Raw genomic sequence first — 18,053 nt, forward strand, 5'->3', positions numbered from 1 at the left:
CTGGCATTGACAGATTCAAGTAGCTTCAGGATTGTTATTCACCTGAACAATGAGAGATCTCCCCAATTTCAAATAAATACAATTCCCTAGTAATACTGGCTAAGGCCAACAAGGGCAGCCCCTGTACTCGCAAGACAGTCGCTGTAAAAACAAAAACACCTGTGACAAATCTGATATGAGATAACATGCCACATGAAAGATCTGTGGCAAGAATTGACTGAATGGGTTTAGACTCATTGATCTAAAAAATACGTAACTACAAGTAGGGGAATGACTAGCTCTGAGCAGCCTCATCTGATGGAACTCAAAAAATCCCAGCAGATATTTCTCCACCCCTATCTCCATTTACCTGGGTTGGCTATTATATAGGGCTTGCACTTTTGGAACTGTTCATTCATTTTACATTGCAGTATATGTAGAAGGAAAAAATAAATCTGTACAGTCAGGGGTTCTTTTAGCAGCAGTCCAGGGATCTTTCTACTGCAGTCCTTCCATGATATAAGACGGTAGTGGTAGATTTCATCTCCCAAAAACCACTCATAACTAAAGAAAACTTTTAGCAATTTGGCCACAACTGACTTATCTTAGCATGTCTTACTTTTGGACAGTCTTTTATTTGATGTTCTTCTGAGCCACAATTGAAACAGCATGCTTTTGGCCTAAGTGATGAAATCAAGAGAAAGGTTCAGTTAAAAAAAATAAAAAAGGTACAAAGTTGCAACAAATCAGGAGTATTCAGTTTCATGTTGCAGACTGGTAACCCCAAATCTACATGATACAGTATATCAGGCCTATGTCACAGAGGCTAATCTGTCACCAGCAACACTTTGCCAATAACAGAGTCACCAATATTCAGCTGACAATATACCAAGGAGTTGCTCCCTCATTACCTTAAACGGCAGCAATCTTTTGCTACTTCACTAGCAATCAAAATTCAGACATTTTTCAGGCAGCGACAGAGCAACTTCAACTTGTGATAACAGATGTTACATTTTGGCGATTGACGACAAAAAAAAACAAATAGTGTGTTGATGTCACCTGGCATGGCTCTAAAATTAAATAGCCTTGTGTCGGAATACTGTGTTTGCACAGAAAAATATCCGTTTTGCTCAGGTGTGCAAATCAAGCCACAGATGAAAATTTTCCCGAATGGCCAGGAAGCCGGCTCCATGCTCCTTCACCTCATGACGAGGAAGCATGGAGCCGGCTCCCCAGCCAATCAGGAAGCTGGGCACTGGGTCATTACAGGGCGCCCGGCTTCCTGATTGGCCAGAAAGCCGGCTCCATGCTTTCTCGTCACCTAGTGACGAGAAGCATGGAGACGGCTTCCCTGCTAATCAGGAAGCCAGGTGGCAAGTCATAACACGCTGCCTGGCTTCCTTAATGGGACTTCCGGTATCTGTATTCAGTATTGGCGAGTACCGAAAAACAATTTCGGTACTAGATATCGAAATACCGGTACATCCCTAATTCTAATGATCAAACCAGTTTTATATGTAAATTACAAGTATAATTGTTGAAAGTGGGAATCTTTCTTAATAAGAGTATAAAAACAAAAATGGTTTCTTTTAGTTTTGGATAGCACGTGGAAGGGTCAGAAGCACTATCGAGTTTTTATTGCCCTCTGAATCCTCGTGCCAGGGAGAAAATCAGCTCAATTTGTAATTTTGTCCATTACAAGGAGAAATCCCTAACTAGGACTGTCACCAGAACCAAAGGCGAGTGGAAATCTTTCAATGGGGACAGCAGTTTAAAAGGAGGGGAATTTCTCAAGGACAGGAGCTTAAAGTGTATTTCCACTTCTGCAGCCAAATTGGGATAACACCTATTTTATATGTTCTCATTTATACATCAGAAGAGATGGAGGTGTGTGGTGTGTTAAAAAAAAAATAAAAATAAAATAGGTTTCTTGCAATTTAAACTGCTTTTACTTGGGTTAGGGTTTTAAGGGTTAACATTTCTACTTGCTTATCTTTTTTTGCAATGTTAGGAGATGTTGTAAGGTGTTAGAGGTCTCTGGTGGCTCAGCCATATTATGTTAAGTGAATGAGAGAAACAATCCTCAAGTTTCAGTCCTAAGCATTTCCACTAGGACAGATAACTGTGAAGGTGCTGAGAAAAACCTGGAATTGGCCATCTTGCCTGCTTTAACAAAACATCTTAAAAGGCCAGAAATAATAGGATTTTTGTACTCACCGTAAAATCCTTTTCTCTCCGTTCATTGAAGGACACAGGGCAACAGATCGTAGATCCAGTAGAAGAAAAATCAAGTCAAAACGGAAGAAAAGAAAAAAATTCTCCAGAGAAATTTTTTTAGCTCCTTACTCCTGACGCTAGGCAAAAAACTGGAGACTTGTCAGCAGGTGGGGGGTTTGGCCACCGGCAGGGGCCGCCCCTAGGCTGTAATTGGTCTTTAGTTTTGTGCCTAGCGTCCTTCTCCTGCAGGTGGCGATATTACCCTACCATACAGGATCTACGATCTGTTGCCCTGTGTCCTTCAATGAACGGGAGAAAAATATATATGTTTACATTATTTTTCTTTATGCTGTGTGAATACGAATACATAAACAGTAGTTTTCTTAAATTTGAATGCAAAGGTGGAAAAAACATTTTACGAGAAATCTCCCTGGGAGAGACAGGAAATAGAAGGGGAGTTTATTCCTTCTGTACTCCATCCAAACTTTAAAGTATTGACATTTGCGTACATATTCGTTTTCAAACAAATGCCAATTTAGACATTTCTTCCAATATTAGTGCAACTTTACAGAATTAAAAGACAAATGCTTTTCTTTTCCATTAACTCACCTGATACAAGTTATGACATTGTCAATTTACTGTATATCAGTCATACTTTACCTTGCTATTTTTCTTTAAATTTAAAAATACACAAAAATGCTAAATTTGGGACCACCCCTACATACATTAGGCTTCCTCCCATGCACACTTCTACAGTCTGTTGTCCTACATTAAAGTATGCTGCAACACACGAGAATTTGAATTGTTACGGTAGTCCATTCATTATGAATGGGTTGCAATTGCACTTCAGTGGACACACTGTGCATTGTAGGCGCATAGCACAACAGCTCATCACTCACAGTATGTGCATTGTGATGCGCTGCCATGTGTTACAAGTTACTATACAGCGCATTGGGGTGCCAGCAAACTGCACCATACTAAACTGCATATGGAGCAGCACAATACCCTAAAAGGCCCAATTAGGGGGTCTCAATTAGGGATGCACCGATACTTTGAGTACCAATGCCAATACTTGCCATTTTCACAAGAACTACCAGGGTTGCAGTGGTTGCAGCTGGTACCTGGCTCTGACGCTCCACCACTTTCCTGAAATCATTAGTCGATATTGTTTTAGAAAAACTGTCACATGACAACAAAAATGTATCAGTACTTGTAAGTACTTGGGCAAGTATCAGTACTTGTACTCGCAAAACTGGTATCGGTGCATCCCTTTATTTATATTTATAAAAACAAAATCATACATCAAAACAGAGATGTGCAAATCCCAGGAGCTCCGTGTGCCTCCTAACTTTTGAATTTTTCTCTGGTCTAATCTTGGAGCCTGAAAAAGTATCGGTACTTGTACCAAGTACTGTACTTGGTATCGGTGCATCCCTAGTCTCAATCTCTACTCTTAAAGCCCAACTGAAGCCTCACATTTTCATGCGCTATTCAGTTATGCGGACTGTTTTGTTTGTGTGTGTCTTTACCCCTTGTAAAAGCAGCCTGTGTCATGTCAGCAGTACAGTGGAGAGGCGGATCACTATTCAGAGTGCAGTAGTCCAAGTCTCCAGAGGTCTGACACTCCCCCTGCACAGTGCTCCAGAGGTCTGACACTCCCCCTGCACAGTGCTCCAGAGGTCTGACACTCCCCCTGCACAGTGCTCCAAACAACGCTCAGCCTCCCTGAGCAGCATACTGTATTTAATACAGTGCGAGTACATGAATTTTACTACCTGGTAAAAGCCTCCTGCAAACACCTGGACAGCAGGTGGTGAGAGGGAGAAGCAGCACAAGAATTCAATCAGCTCTGCTGCAGTGCAAGAAACATGGAGGATAGAGTAGGAAAACAGGTGAGTTCATCGATGTGCTGCTTTTTGTTTTACTGTTAAGTCACAGGCTGTGGGAGGTACAAGACCTGTAATTGTTACCTAAAGGGAATGTAAAACTTAAAGTAGAATCTCTGCAAAAAAGCATGAGAAAAATTAGGAGCCTTTGAACCCTTTCCCTGTCACCGCCGTAAGGCATACAGCGGTACACAACTGTTTCCAGCTGGCCATGACAGTATGCCTTATGGAGGTGGCTTTCACCCTTCTGGTATAAGCACATAGTCACTTTTACAGAAAGGTCTCACTGATGGTCCCCTGTATATGGATAGAGGTCATCAGCAGCTAACAAGCCGCTGACAGCTATTAATTGAAATTCTGCCATGCACTGCATTGTTAAAACACATCACAGTGCTTGATTCTTTTTATTTTTGTTCCCTTTTCAAAACATTAATTCAAACTATGTGGCAGAGCACTGCAAAGCGTCGTTTATCTTTTAGATTTAGTCGGAAAAGTGTTGTGTGCAGGATCCTGGCCGGAACGCACTGCAAGCACTATTTTCACCGCACCACAGGCACAATGTGCCTTGCGATCCCGTGCGGCCGGAGGGCGTGGCTACGGTGCCATTCACTTCAATGGCCAGCCATGCCCCCTCCAGCCAGCATCGGGTCAGAACGCACTGCATCTGGTGTGAACGAACACTTAGTGTGCCTTTATCGATTTACTTGTGTATTTTTATTGGTTTAATATTGATTTGATAAACATTTGCGCAATTATCGCAGGACCTACAAAATAAGTAGCACCATCTTTTTATTTTACCAGTCCTGTGTTTTGATGAAATGTATGGTTTGGGGGGTCTTTTACAAACTCCAAAAGCTGCAGTTAGAAATATAAAAAAGATGACCAATAAATGGTCTGACCAGCTAAGGTCAAAAGAGGAAAGCAGGTCATGGCAGCGAAAGGGTTAAAAGAGGAAAAATACTAGCTTCTACTGCAATTTTCACTTTACCTTGCATTACTTTTTTCTGCTACTAATGGGCCTCAATCTAATGGGAAACCCCAACCCCCGTGTCTGTGACTAGACAGTGAAATGAGCAGCTCAGTGATGAACTCATCTGTCACTTTACTTTCTCCTATCAGCATGCTTATTGACACTGTACTACTTCTTCCTCTCTCTTACTGCGTGTATTTTTAAAAATACATTTAATTAAGAATTGACAAATACAGAGCTGTGTCTTTTATATAATACTTATTTGAGCAAAATTAAATTTAAACAAAAATTAATAAAAGTGCCTGGTATCAACCAGAATGTCCCATTTATAGAAAAAAGTGCATACAAACCTTTTTGCCTTTACTTGTACTTCTTGGCCGTCTAGAGACACAATCTGTGTAAAAACTTGCTGGTATCTTTTCAGATATATTAAGGTGTTTTAATTATATGCTCACAAAAAGCTTCACAGCACAGAAACAAAAAACATAAAGCTTAATATAAAGTATAAAGTAAAGAATGAGGTCACAAACTTAAAAGCATTAAAAAAAACAAAAAAGTTACCAGAAGCATGTCTATACCCAAAAAAAAAACACAAAAATATAATTTAATATATCTTTTATAAAATCACAACAGTTAGGGCATTCTTCAATGTAGGTTTCTTAAACCAGACGAGGGTCACAGAGAAAAAGCGAGATTTACAGTTATAGCTGGTAACGACACAGGCTAAGTACAGTCCACCATCAGTAAAAGTGACTCAACAACTCGTCTCATCTTACTCAAACTGAAGCACTACTGGGAACCACTGATCTCTCTTGGCCGCTTAATGCAGCTCTCATTTGCACACACTTTTGCAACATGTTGAAAAATCTGTCCATGACAAACCCTTCTGATGCTTGGAAGCACTCATTGCCTCCTGACATCCAGTTATGTGCACCTGGTCCGTCAACTGCAGCATTGCATGCAGTAAGTACGGCATCTTTCCGCTAATCAAAAAGAGTGTTGGGGAGGGGAAAAGGGGGTGGGGAGCTTTACCTTGGGTGGGTACATAGTGCATGGGATAACATGTTATGGCCCAAAAGCAGAAGCATATTGTCTGAGTTAGGCTTCATTTCAGATGGCCAAAAGGTTGAAAAATTGTTCCCAATCAGTTCTCCTAAAATGAAAAAGCCTTTTACTTATAGGTTTACTCTTATATTAAAAAAAAAATAAAAAATAAAAAATCGATAGATGGTTTGGTCTCAATTATCAGGCACCATAAGTGACCCCCTTACAGTTACATCTTTGAAATGTTGATAACCAATGCAACAGTTAGGCCCCGTTCACACAATTCGGCCACACGGATCCGCCGACATGAACGATCCCATACATTGCTATGGGGACCGTGCGGCTCTGCGCAATCCGAATTTTTGCTGCGCTGATCAGTGCAGTTTTCATACAGCTTTCAATGGAACCACGCTGATCAGCACGGTTTTGGGCGATTTTGGGTTAATTGCGATTCAGCACTGAAACGCAATTAAAAAAACTCCCAAAACCTCTCTTTTGAAATCAGCACAGAAACCACGCTGATCCACAACCGTCCTGGTGTGAATGAGGCCTCAGAACATATAAGGCCTTAGAATGTATTAAAAACAGCTTTGATTTTCACATGGTAGTTTGTTTGCCCTCTTCTAGAATGCACTGGGACAGTGATGTCATGTATTGTTCGTGTCAACAGGTTTTTGTTCATGCAAGTACTGCTTCTGCTGCCATACAAGTCAACAGGAATGCAAAAACCACTTGCAGTAGGCAGTTGCATCTTAGAAAGTGTTCAGATGCACCTCTAAACAAACTCGAAAATGATTTCACAAGCGTATTAAACTAATGTCATGCAGAGTGCACCTGGAAGCTGAATACACCTCAAAGCAAGCTGCATTTTCCCAAACTAGCCCAAATAGCAAGTATTGAACAGTTCAGCTTCTCTGATTTAGTATTTATCCACACATTTAAGAAACCGGGGCCGTGGCCACCATATTTCTTGTTCTGAAAGTCAAACTTGGCTTTGCCCTCCCACTTTTTCTTTTTTTTTTTTTTACAGGAAACATTTGCACAAACCTCATCTCTGTATCAGATTGTGGTTTTCACCGAAGGCAACCACTGCTTACATGTATTTTCCCCTCTTCTTAGGATCAATTACTTACCCAGGTTTGTTGTAGGTTTACTATAGTATATAAAATAGACTACTAAATTAACTCAGTCACCCAAACTTGTCTTTAATAATGACAAAGAAGGAACTTGACCCCTCACTCCAACCAGCCCCAGCAACTACAGAACATGCATACCGATACCACCAAAAGGAATAGGGACCATCAAGAGGTGATTTGAAGGTGGAACCACAGAGGTTGGTCAGGGTGTGTAGAGTTTCAAGTATATCTTACACTCTATTCAGATATATATCAGACACTCCATTGACTTACCTTTAGGCACAATACTAATACAATGACTTTACAGCTGTAATTAGCACTTAGCTTGCTTCAGCACTCAGAAGCAAGCAAAGCCCTATACATTTTCATTAGTAGGGAAAAAAACAAAAACTGGAAGCTGGAGAGCCTGATTGCCTGTTAAAGTCAATTGATTAACCTCTTCTCCTTTCACAAAGTATTTTCAGCTGAGTTGTGCAGAGAACATTTGAAAGGTGCAGGCTCTACACCACAAACTGCATTTTAAGAATCACTCGTAAAATGCAGGAGCTGAATAGAGTAAACACTGCTGTGTCCAGCAGAGAGCGATACCCTGTTTTAGGTAGGCTATCCCAACTGTATAAAAGGCTACCCCAACTCTATTTGGTAGATAAAAATGATTTAAAACTAGACCAGAACTACACAGAAAGCACAATTTCTGAATATCATTGTATGACAGGTAAACATATGAAATGGTAAAATGTATAAAATCATTCAATCCTTAATTTTGATTCCGGCATCTGGTTTCATGGTATTGCTGCACTGCCTTTATAAACAGAAAAAGAGTCATATAATACAAGAATAAGAGGATTACCACTGGGTGGGTGTAAAGGAAGCTTCATATTAGGATACTTTGGTACTTCCCAACCATCAGTCAGCTGTGGATTTTCATTTATGAGTGGCTGGCCAAGCTTGTCAAGGCAAAAATTTGTGAAGTATAGGACACTTCCAACAACCTGCCAAAGAGATTAGAATTCAATTTTATGATTCATTTGATAATTTTATGTAGAGAGCAGTCATTTAACAGAAATGCTGTCATAGCAAGTAATCTTGACATATTGGGACTAAACTAAACAAAACAAAAACACATATCTGAAAGTTACCGGCCTGACAAAGTACTAATTCTATGATCAGAATTCTGTGACAAACAAAATTATATTTACGACTCTAAATACTACCTGGAAGTGTACCATTAAAGACTAGTTACATTCAAAATAAATATTCAGTTTTGGGTGTGAAGGACAGGTATGGATCCCCTGCAGGACCATAAAAGGTCTTATGGATCCCAGAAAAGTTCTGCCCCCACTGCCTTTTGCAGTAAGGGTTTTCCTTTGAATGGGCTACCAGGTATTAATAACGTGCTGGATTAGTGTGATCCTGGTTCATTTTAATACTTCATTGCTGTGGTGTATGTGTATAGGGCAATGCCGCGGCTGGCGCTCGTGCAGAAGAGCTTTCTTGGCCAAACCTCTTAGTTCTAACTAAACCGGAAGTCGGGCAGTTGGAGAACTCGAGGAGTTGGAGCTTTCGATAGAACAGTGGCACCAGCTAGCTTACAACTGGAAAGGAAGAAGGGGGGAAAGAGGGCTAGGACTCCCCACCTCTAGCGTCTTTTGCATCCAAAAGAAGAATTACATCTCTGCTTCACTTACTTCAGATGAGCACATCCCCTAAGGGGTCTTCAGGGACGGGGGCACAGCAGTGCAGATACGCCGCTGACCTGGGTAGCACCCTGTAGCTAACCCAACACGCTGCACAATTGGTGCAAAGGTGGGTGCTGAACACAGGACCCAGTACAGAAAGTAACATTAATGGCCGGCACCGCACTCTCTGATAATGTCCTAGCAGACTCTGGGTATGACCCCCGAAGCTCTCACCATGGGCCTATATATGTACAAAGCAAATATGGTTGTCCCCATGAATGCATACAATAACAATTTACACATCAGAGGGTCACTTCAGATTGTTAGGGTGTGTTACTATACGCACACATGCATTATTCCACGTTAATTTGTGTTAAATGGTTTGCCACTGTATCACAACATACCTAAAACCACATATGTGCGCTGCAACACAATGCACAGATAATTCCCATCTAAAATGTGTTGAGCTGGGGTATCATAAAAATGACTGGATAGAGTTCTCCAGTCTAATGGCTTGGCAATCATATTAACGTGTGCACTATTCCATAACACGTACTGTATTTGCTCAATAAAACTATTGTTCAAGATTTAAAAAAGAAAAAAAAAATATGAATGGCAACACAACGCCAATTACACATTACTGTAATGCACAAATGTGAAGCCAGCATAAAAAAAACACGTATAAAATTGCCAAGCATATTTGCATCAAGCTGGTCTCTTTCATTCATTCCCTTTAACAAACAAAACTAAATACTTACACTAAATGCTTCTTTAATTTTCTTAATTGTATCCACATTGGAGCCCCCATTATCCTCCAACAAAAAACTTGATGGCTGGAAAAAAAAACCAAAAAAAAACAACCATTAGGTTTTTAAAACTATACGTCTTTCAGTGCAACCGACATGAACTTTGTTTTATGCTGGGCACACACCTTACAACCATTGCAAAACTTTTGTCTTGCGATGGTTGTAAGGTATTTAAAAAAAAACATACGATCTGCCTATCTTGGACAGGCAGATCGAAATTGCGATGATCGCAAGCCCGCCCCACTGAGGGGCGGGCTTCCGATGACCGCAATGCTAAACGGGCAGTGTGCGCTTGCGCACACCGGCCGTCCGACTTTTATCTTACGAACATCGTACAATTCTTGGTGGGTTTTCGAACATGTTCCTAAGATAAAAGTTGTGCGACCTTACAGTAGGAGAGGTCGCACACCTTCCACACACGTTGCGATAAATCGCACGATCGCGGGATTTCCCCCCGATTATCGTACGATTACAGCAAGGTGTGTGGGCACCTTTAGTTTCGATAAGAGTAGAGAGGGATTAGAACACCTGTCAGGATTTTACTGCTGCTTGTGTCCCTATTAAGGAGATTCACCCTATAATTTGTCCTGGTGACTGTTACTACTGAAAGTGAAAACAATTCCAAAAGTTTGGGTCACCAGAACAGGAATAGATGGGAATCTTCCAATGGGGAACATAGTTCTGGCGATCCTGCTGACCACCAGGGATTTCCCCCTCTTTGGAGGCATTTGTTCTCACTTCCTGTTGAAGCTATCAGACAGGAAGTGAAGGAAATTACCCCCAAAAGGGACACAGAGAACAAACAAAAGGCTGTCAGGATTTATAACCCTCCTATATTCTATCCACAAAAAATGTTATGTTATTCATTATGAATTTGACCTTTAATAAGGGTTACCTGAGGTTTAATATTGAATGCTGTTTTTTCAGGGTTAGCCCTCTGCTGTTCTTCATACTTTTGAAGCAGATCTGAGACAAAATCCTCAATTTCTTGATGGAATTGCCTATGCAAGAAAATATGTTTTTACATTTACACTTTAAACAGTTAAATACACTGAATAGTATTTGAGCCCACAATACACAGGTTATAACAAAGACACATTCACAGTTCTAGAACTCCAGCAGACAAAAGTTAAACTTTAAAAATACACTTTCTTAAATGGTATGTTACAACTAAATGATACTCTCATGGCAATAACTGAATAAGCTGTGCCTCCAAGTCATGCTCAACTTTTTAATAATTCCTTGCGTCAGGGAAAACCTAACAGCATCTTTCCATGTCACGCCACTGTGCTTCTAACAAAATCCTCCCAAACTTTCTGTACAGCTTATTGCTGCCGACTGATATCTGGTCTGGGTGATTTTCAGAGTCACCAGTCCTTTCCGCAGCCGCCTGGCAGTTAAGGGCACAGCCTCCATAGTCCTCAAAACTAGAGGTAGCGTCACCATCGCACACTTGATACCACATGCGGGCATTACCTGCACTGGTCTAAAGCAACAGTATGTAGTGTTCACTTTGCCAGTTCTGCAACATTACTAAGATTGCACTGTTCTACTACTAAAGCATTCACTTACCCAACTGAAGCCTCAGGGAAGTTTACTGCCCCCCAATCATCCTCCATACTGCTGCCCACAAGCAGACATCACAAGCAAGGCCCAAAAGCAATGGGATTTGTAGCCTGCACGAAGCTGAAAAACATGTACTGCCCCAACAACCCCACCCACTAGAAGCTGATGAGAGTTGTATGCTCTGTGATGTCACAGGATGTAAAATGTGGATTTCTGCCTTCATAATATGCAATCCCACCATGATTGTAAAACTAAATCCCTTAAAGTAAAGATTCAGATCTTAAAACTGCAGATCTTTAACCCCTTCATGACCAGTGACGTACAGTGTACGTCACTGCCATAGGGCCCTTAAAACAGACTCGGACTCTGTTTACATTCGTAAAGCCAACTTTACAGTAGAAGCCATTCTGGCGGCTCAGCTGTCACCAGATTGCTTCTATAGGCCGGTAAATGGCCCCCACCGTGTTTCCTGGGCTCCGCTGCCCCGCCTACAGGGCAGGGACTGGCTTTTTCTGGCGTCAGGGGGAAGCTGGGGAGGAGATCGGCGAAACCTCCGTTCACCGATCTCCTCCCCGCACTATGGGAACGGGAGCGATGCAGATTACATCACTTCCGGTCCCATAGCTTTCATTCCTTGGCTCCTGAAGCCCAGCAAAAAGCTATTGAAGTGTGATCTGCACTTCAATAGCTTATTTAGAGTGTAAAAGGTGATACTAAGGGTCTTTTGGACCACGCACCTATGAAAACGACGATCGCGCTACACGTTGGGTATGGCCACGCTTGCCGGAGTGAGAGCAATAATATTTACACGCATCTCTAAACTGATGACCTGTGGGGACTTTTAAGTGTCTATGGACTTTTTGGGGTACTGAATTTTGTCGGTTTTACAGCTGTACACAATGTTTAACCTGGGCATGTTGGGTATCTATTTACTTGTCGTAACCTCATCTTTTATATTTTATTTTAAAAATGTGTATTTTGTGTTTTGGGCTAATATCGTGCAACATAAAAATTTGCAACTGCCACCATTTTATTCTTTAGGGTCTTGGCTTTCAGAAAATATATGTTTGGGGGTTTTAAGTATTTTCAGGCCTAAAATGTGGATTATAATATGTAAACAAAAAAAGAAAAAAAAAAGGCCTCAGTCATGAAGGGGTTAAATATACTGCAGGTACGTTATTGTGTTACATATTGCCAAAATGTACAGTGGTGCAAGCATTGGTACAACATGAATATGGACAAACCACAATTCAAGCCTGAATCTTCATTTATACCTTCACCAGCATAGGTAATCAGATGAGAATACATACTTATACATGGGCTTCTTAGGCTGGCCATACACACACCTATCAGTTTTTTTCATTCAACCCGCGGGCCAAACCAAAAAAATTGACACGATTCCTCCATCAACACAACGTGTCGATTGAAAAATCCCAGCTGTTTGCATTGTATTCTGACAGGTGCCGCCGGCACCTTTTAGAATACCCGGGCAGCTCATTGGCTGAGGCTCTGATCGTATGAAGATTTTCCAGCCGCTGCTTCAATCAGCTGATCGAGGAATGCAGGCTGAAAGGTAGCCAAAAGTCCCACCCACTGTGCGAATTTCGACCGGTACATTAAAAACCGCCCGAAATTCACCCAGTGTATGGGCAGCTTTACTCACACTAATTGTTGACATTTGCAGCAGTCAGTCACTCCTTAAAAGGAGAACTATGGGGTCAGGGCTTTTCCCCATTGTTCTCCTTAGGGTAACGGGAGGACACAAACTAGCGTCCTCCCGTTACCCTAAGCTCAGTATACCGCGAGCTGTAGCTGTATACTGAGACGCCGTAGCGGATCCCGACATCGATGTCGAGATCCACCCAGCTGCGTGAGTGACAGCTGGCTCTGCCTATCTAGAGGCAGAGCCAGTTGTACCCGCCCCCTCCCCCGTCCGTTCCACCAGTCAGCGCTGGCGGATTGGAGCGGGGAATCCAGCCCCTCCCCTGTCACGGCAGAGAGCCATGACAGGATCGAGAGGTGAGCGAACGCCGGTATCTGTTCGCTCACCTCCCAATCTACTGAGCCGACCTGTGACAGTCTCATTGTCACAGGTCGGCTAGAACTATGAGGTGAGTGGAAAATCACTCATCTCATAGTTCTCCTTTAATACATTGTATGTAACAGATAAATAGCTACTTTAACTCTCGAAGCAAGTCCCTGTCCACACCCAGGCATTTTGATGCTCAAAGCAAAGTGCGACAAAACTCTCAAAACACAAGAAATCCCATTCGCTTAGATGGCTCCTGTTCACACGAGTGGTTTGCACATTTCTGTGCCTGTTTTTGTCTTTCCATCTGCCCATTAAAACACTCATCTTAATGTGCGCTCGTGTCTAACGTGCTAAGCAAAATGCTAGGTAAAACGCACACTAACATGGGCGAAAACCCTGATGCCTAGGTGTGAAAGGAGCCTAAGGTAGAAGGCGCTCCCTGCTTTTCGGACTTCTACATTAGCTACTGCTTAGACCATGACAGTTCTTTTAGACATTGAAGTGGCAAAACATATGTATATTGATGTCTGTACTGCTGTGCATTTGGAGATAAGTGCCACAATAACAGCTGCAATACTTGCATGGTATCTATTGGTAGCATTTTTACAATCACTGTTTTCTAGGGCTGCAAAAACTAATCTATTAAATTAATTATAATCAATAATGAGAATTGTTGGCAACGATTCTCATTATTGCTTAGTTGCTTTTCGATGAGTTCCCGCCGCTCGTCTGTTCTCCTCCCCCTTTCAATCCCCGCTTGTGTCGGCAGTGGCAGCGGGGACACAGACCACTGCAGTCGGCACCAGACCTGTGTAATGAAAAGCTGGTGCAAGTGTTCTACACTTCTGGGTGTGTAAGACGCTCACTTCCCCACAAGCTTGTGCCTCACTACAGGACATATGAGCTGGTGAAGGAACCACTGAAGTCATCGGAGGAGAGCAAGTACTCCACTGATCAGGCAGTCGAATACCTGCAGCGAGTAGGGAGCAGTGGTTAAGTTATCTGATAAGGCTTACCTTTATATGTTTAAGAACATGTCTACAGCTTCCTTTTAAATCAACAAATTAAAGAACAGTGACTTACTTTGAAATAACATGGTTCATGAAAAGAATCTGTACCAAAGGTCCATCAAACTTATCTTCCACCAATAAGCCGCTGAAAACAAAAACATAGGCAATAATACAGTATAATAAGGTGAGCCATTTAGAAATACAGTAAATCGGCCAAAGCCAAACATGCATTTTGGGATTCAGCTTTCACAAAACACAATATGCAACATAGCCTCAAGTAAGGTTGATACTTAAAACGTATAGTATTTTCACCTTTTAAGAAAACCTGCGTCTTGCCTGTGTGAAGCAAAGCGACATGTTTACTTTTATACAATCCTCCTAGCAGCACATTCGCCCCCCTTTCCTGTACTCTGCTGCTGCTGAAAACAATGGGGTTACTAAGGGGGAAATTATTAAAACTGGAGCATCTTCTGAATCAGCTTCTCTTCAGTTTAGCTTTGAAAATGAAAGATAGAAGCCGATTGGTTGTCATTGGCAACTGCTCCAGATTTCGTTTGCTCCAGGTTTGATAAATTTTCCTCTACGGCTCCATTCACACAGGAGCAGTTGTCCACTCATAGTAGTCAGTACGAATACGCGCGGAACCGGTCTAAACATAAAGCAATGAACTTTAATGTGCACTGTTCAGACTGTTGCAGTGGTTTCATCCTGAAAAATAGTACAAGCGCAATTTCAGGGGCAGCCCCTTTGCGTGCTGCGCAGTCTTCCTGACCATGCTGACCAACAAGTGCTCGCAATTTTCGGGCGAAATTCAAAATGCACAGCGCAGGGCTGCGTTGGACAGCATTAAGGGGTACAAATAATACACCCGTACTGGCAGAGGGAAAGGACTGTTTGCCCAGAGGTAAGTATAGCGGGTGGGGGAGAGAGGGGGCCAGATTTACATAGTATTTGAGGTTGAATAAAGACATTAGTCCATCAAGTCCAACCTATTAAGTCATTCTATTTTTCCAAATTACATGGGAAAGCGAACTTACCTTTTAATGCACATTGTGCGTGTTAGATAGCGCTACTGCCTGGCTACCACAATATGGCACACAGTGGAATGAGGGCAGCACACACACGTCCTATGTGTGCGTTTATTTGCATGCAGATGGTGGGGGTTGCAGGGTTGGTTTGCATTTTTTATTTACATTTATTTTTTGGGGGGGGGGGGGTTCACTTAAATTTAATTCCCATAGCATAGGGGCTTACAAGCCCCTATGTGATAGTTTGGAGGTGACAGGTTTTCTTTATGGGACCTGCCCGCCAACACAGAGATCTTCTGTGCAGTTTGACAGCTGAGACAGGTGGTGCTGTGATTACTGCTCTCCGGTCTCAGTTTATCACAGAGGAAAGGAGAACAGGCATTCTTCGCTCTGAGAAGATCACTGCTCATTTTACACCAGTGATCTGAGATCACTTGCACTAAATAAGTGGTGGCTCCCCCGATCTACATTTAGCTCTGCAAGCCCGCATCAGGGCTAAATGTAGAAAAATACTACCCACATGGAGCTGCATGTCCCAGGCGATGCAAAATCCACATCCCTGTGCAGTTTTTGGTCCGTCCTATGAAAGCCAGCGAGAGGTCACACAAGGGACTTCCTTTTAAAGCCAGCATTAGTTGGGTCTACAGCCTTCTCCCTCTCAACAGTTTGAAGCTCCATCTCTCTCTGGTATGATCTCTGTAGCTTTGTCAGCAGCTCCTTAACAGCACAGTCTATGCAGCATTGGGGGAGGGGGTCCAGTTTTCCCAAGGGAGCAAGCTGCCAGGAGTTGTCCCCAAACCTCACCAAGGGACGAGTTCCAGTATTAAGATATAGGAACAAATTTAACAAGGGACCATCCACCAGCCTCAGGTTTGCAGAGCCCCTACAAGAAAAATCAGCAGGGAAGGATGGTCTTCACACACACTGGCTGCTGATTTATAGGACAAAATAAACAGGAAAATAAGCATGCTGATTTACTAAAAACAAGATTGCGGCAACAGTAATGAGGGTGGGCAGGGCCATCTCTCGTATGCCGTCCTGGAAGATGACAAAAAAACAACAGTATGCATAACCCTTTATTGTTGGGGTACTAATGTCTAGCCATACATATATCACATGAGCCACTTATGGCAAGCCAAGGTCCTGAATGTAATTTTTACACTTTGCTATTTCCAGGTTTACCAAACCAAAACAGTATGCTTTGCAACCATTGAACATGTTTCATAAACACATTCTATGAAGCTTCTCAAATCAAAGAAATAAGTTAGAAGATATAAGAGATAAATATGCATACCTTGGCCGTGAAACAACAGACAATTTTCTCTTGAGCTCTTGATGTGAAAATGGAGTTAAGGAAATAAGACTTTCTTGTAATAGCAATCAATGTGTAATACCGTAACATAGAGCAAATACTATAATCATAAACCAGCAAGTGTGACATTCACTGTAGATTCATCTTTTAGGGCTGCAACAACTAATCGACATAATCAATTATTGAAAAAGTTGTCAACTTTTTCAATCATCGATTAATTGGCTTCCGATTGGTTGGCCCTGTTCACGGCTCCAAACACACTGCGTGCCACACCTCATCCCCACCTCAGGCTCGCTACTGCCAGAACCGCCCGCCCGCATCCAGGCTCCACACGCAGCACCTCCTCCCCGCCTCACGCTCACCGCCTGCATCCACGATCGGCACAGGGACGCGGGTAGAAGTAGTAAGGAGGAGCAGGTGTGGGCGGATGACAGCCGCCGACAGGCCCGATCTCAGAAACAAGTCGCAGGAGGACTGCTCAGGTAAGCCTGCACTTTTCCAAACATGGTGCTCTATAATGTATTGCTGGGATAGTGGGATTTGTATTCCTCTATAGCTGATGGTACATTCTGCTGTACTGTATATTATACAGAGCAATGTACCATCAGCTAAAGAGGAATACAAATCCCAGCAATACATTATACACTATATGTATAATGTATTGCTGGGATATGTTGTATTCCTATATAGCTGGTGGTATTCTGCATTGCGCTGTATAAAGGACTACAAATCCCAGCAATAATACATTATACAGGACTTCTAAGATGTGCTTCTCTTTGGAAGTCTTTTACTGTTGGAAATACTATACACATACTGCGCAGTTGAAATATGCAAAATCTCAAAAAACATATGCACTGAGTCGCAAACATTAAAAGGAGAACATGAAACTGTCACAGGTCGGCTCAGTAGATGGGGGGGGGAGTGAGCCAACACAGACTGTCGCTCGCTCACTTCTCGATCTATCCCTGCAGAGAGCCGTGACTGTCACTCACGGCTCCCTGCAGGGATTCCCCCCTCCCCTGTCCGATCCTCCAGCGCTGACTGGCGGAACGGACGGGGGAGGACACAGCTGGCTCTACCTCTGGATAGGCAGAGCCAGCTGTCAATCCCGCAGTTGGGTGGAGCCCGACAGCAATGTTGGGATCTGTTCCGGCTGCGGCGTCTCAGTATACCGCATAACAGGATGCATAACAGGATGCATAACAGAGATGAAACTCTGCAGTTAGTTAGCACGAGATTTTAGCCTTTGTGCCTGAAACTTTGTTGCTTTCATAAATGTCCCCGAGTTTTTGCAGGTGGGCTGTGTCGAGACAGCTCAGGTAGTGTGTGTTGTATACGTAAAGCCAATAGAGTGAACATTTTCCTCCAGACGCGCCTCCCGCCCTCAG

The 18,053-nt window shown here is 42.6% G+C and overlaps 1 protein-coding gene across 1 annotated transcript in view; it reads right to left on the reverse strand.

Moving 5' to 3' along the window:
* ZCCHC8 (zinc finger CCHC-type containing 8) overlaps nucleotides 1–18,053 on the reverse strand; it is a 31,950-nt gene that overhangs the window by 12,062 nt on the left and 1,835 nt on the right. The window contains exons 2-8 of the mRNA XM_018556991.1: nucleotides 16,648–16,690; nucleotides 14,399–14,470; nucleotides 10,613–10,718; nucleotides 9,670–9,744; nucleotides 8,121–8,224; nucleotides 5,403–5,468; nucleotides 599–659 (exon numbers count right to left, since the gene is read on the reverse strand). Of these exons, the coding sequence (XP_018412493.1) occupies nucleotides 599–659; nucleotides 5,403–5,468; nucleotides 8,121–8,224; nucleotides 9,670–9,744; nucleotides 10,613–10,718; nucleotides 14,399–14,470; nucleotides 16,648–16,690 (527 nt within the window). The remainder of the gene's footprint in view (nucleotides 1–598; nucleotides 660–5,402; nucleotides 5,469–8,120; nucleotides 8,225–9,669; nucleotides 9,745–10,612; nucleotides 10,719–14,398; nucleotides 14,471–16,647; nucleotides 16,691–18,053) is intronic.

The sequence above is a fragment of the Nanorana parkeri genome, unplaced genomic scaffold, assembly GCF_000935625.1.
Source record: "Nanorana parkeri isolate BGI_ZX_2015 unplaced genomic scaffold, ASM93562v1 scaffold13, whole genome shotgun sequence".
In the NCBI taxonomy this organism is placed as follows: domain Eukaryota; kingdom Metazoa; phylum Chordata; class Amphibia; order Anura; family Dicroglossidae; genus Nanorana; species Nanorana parkeri.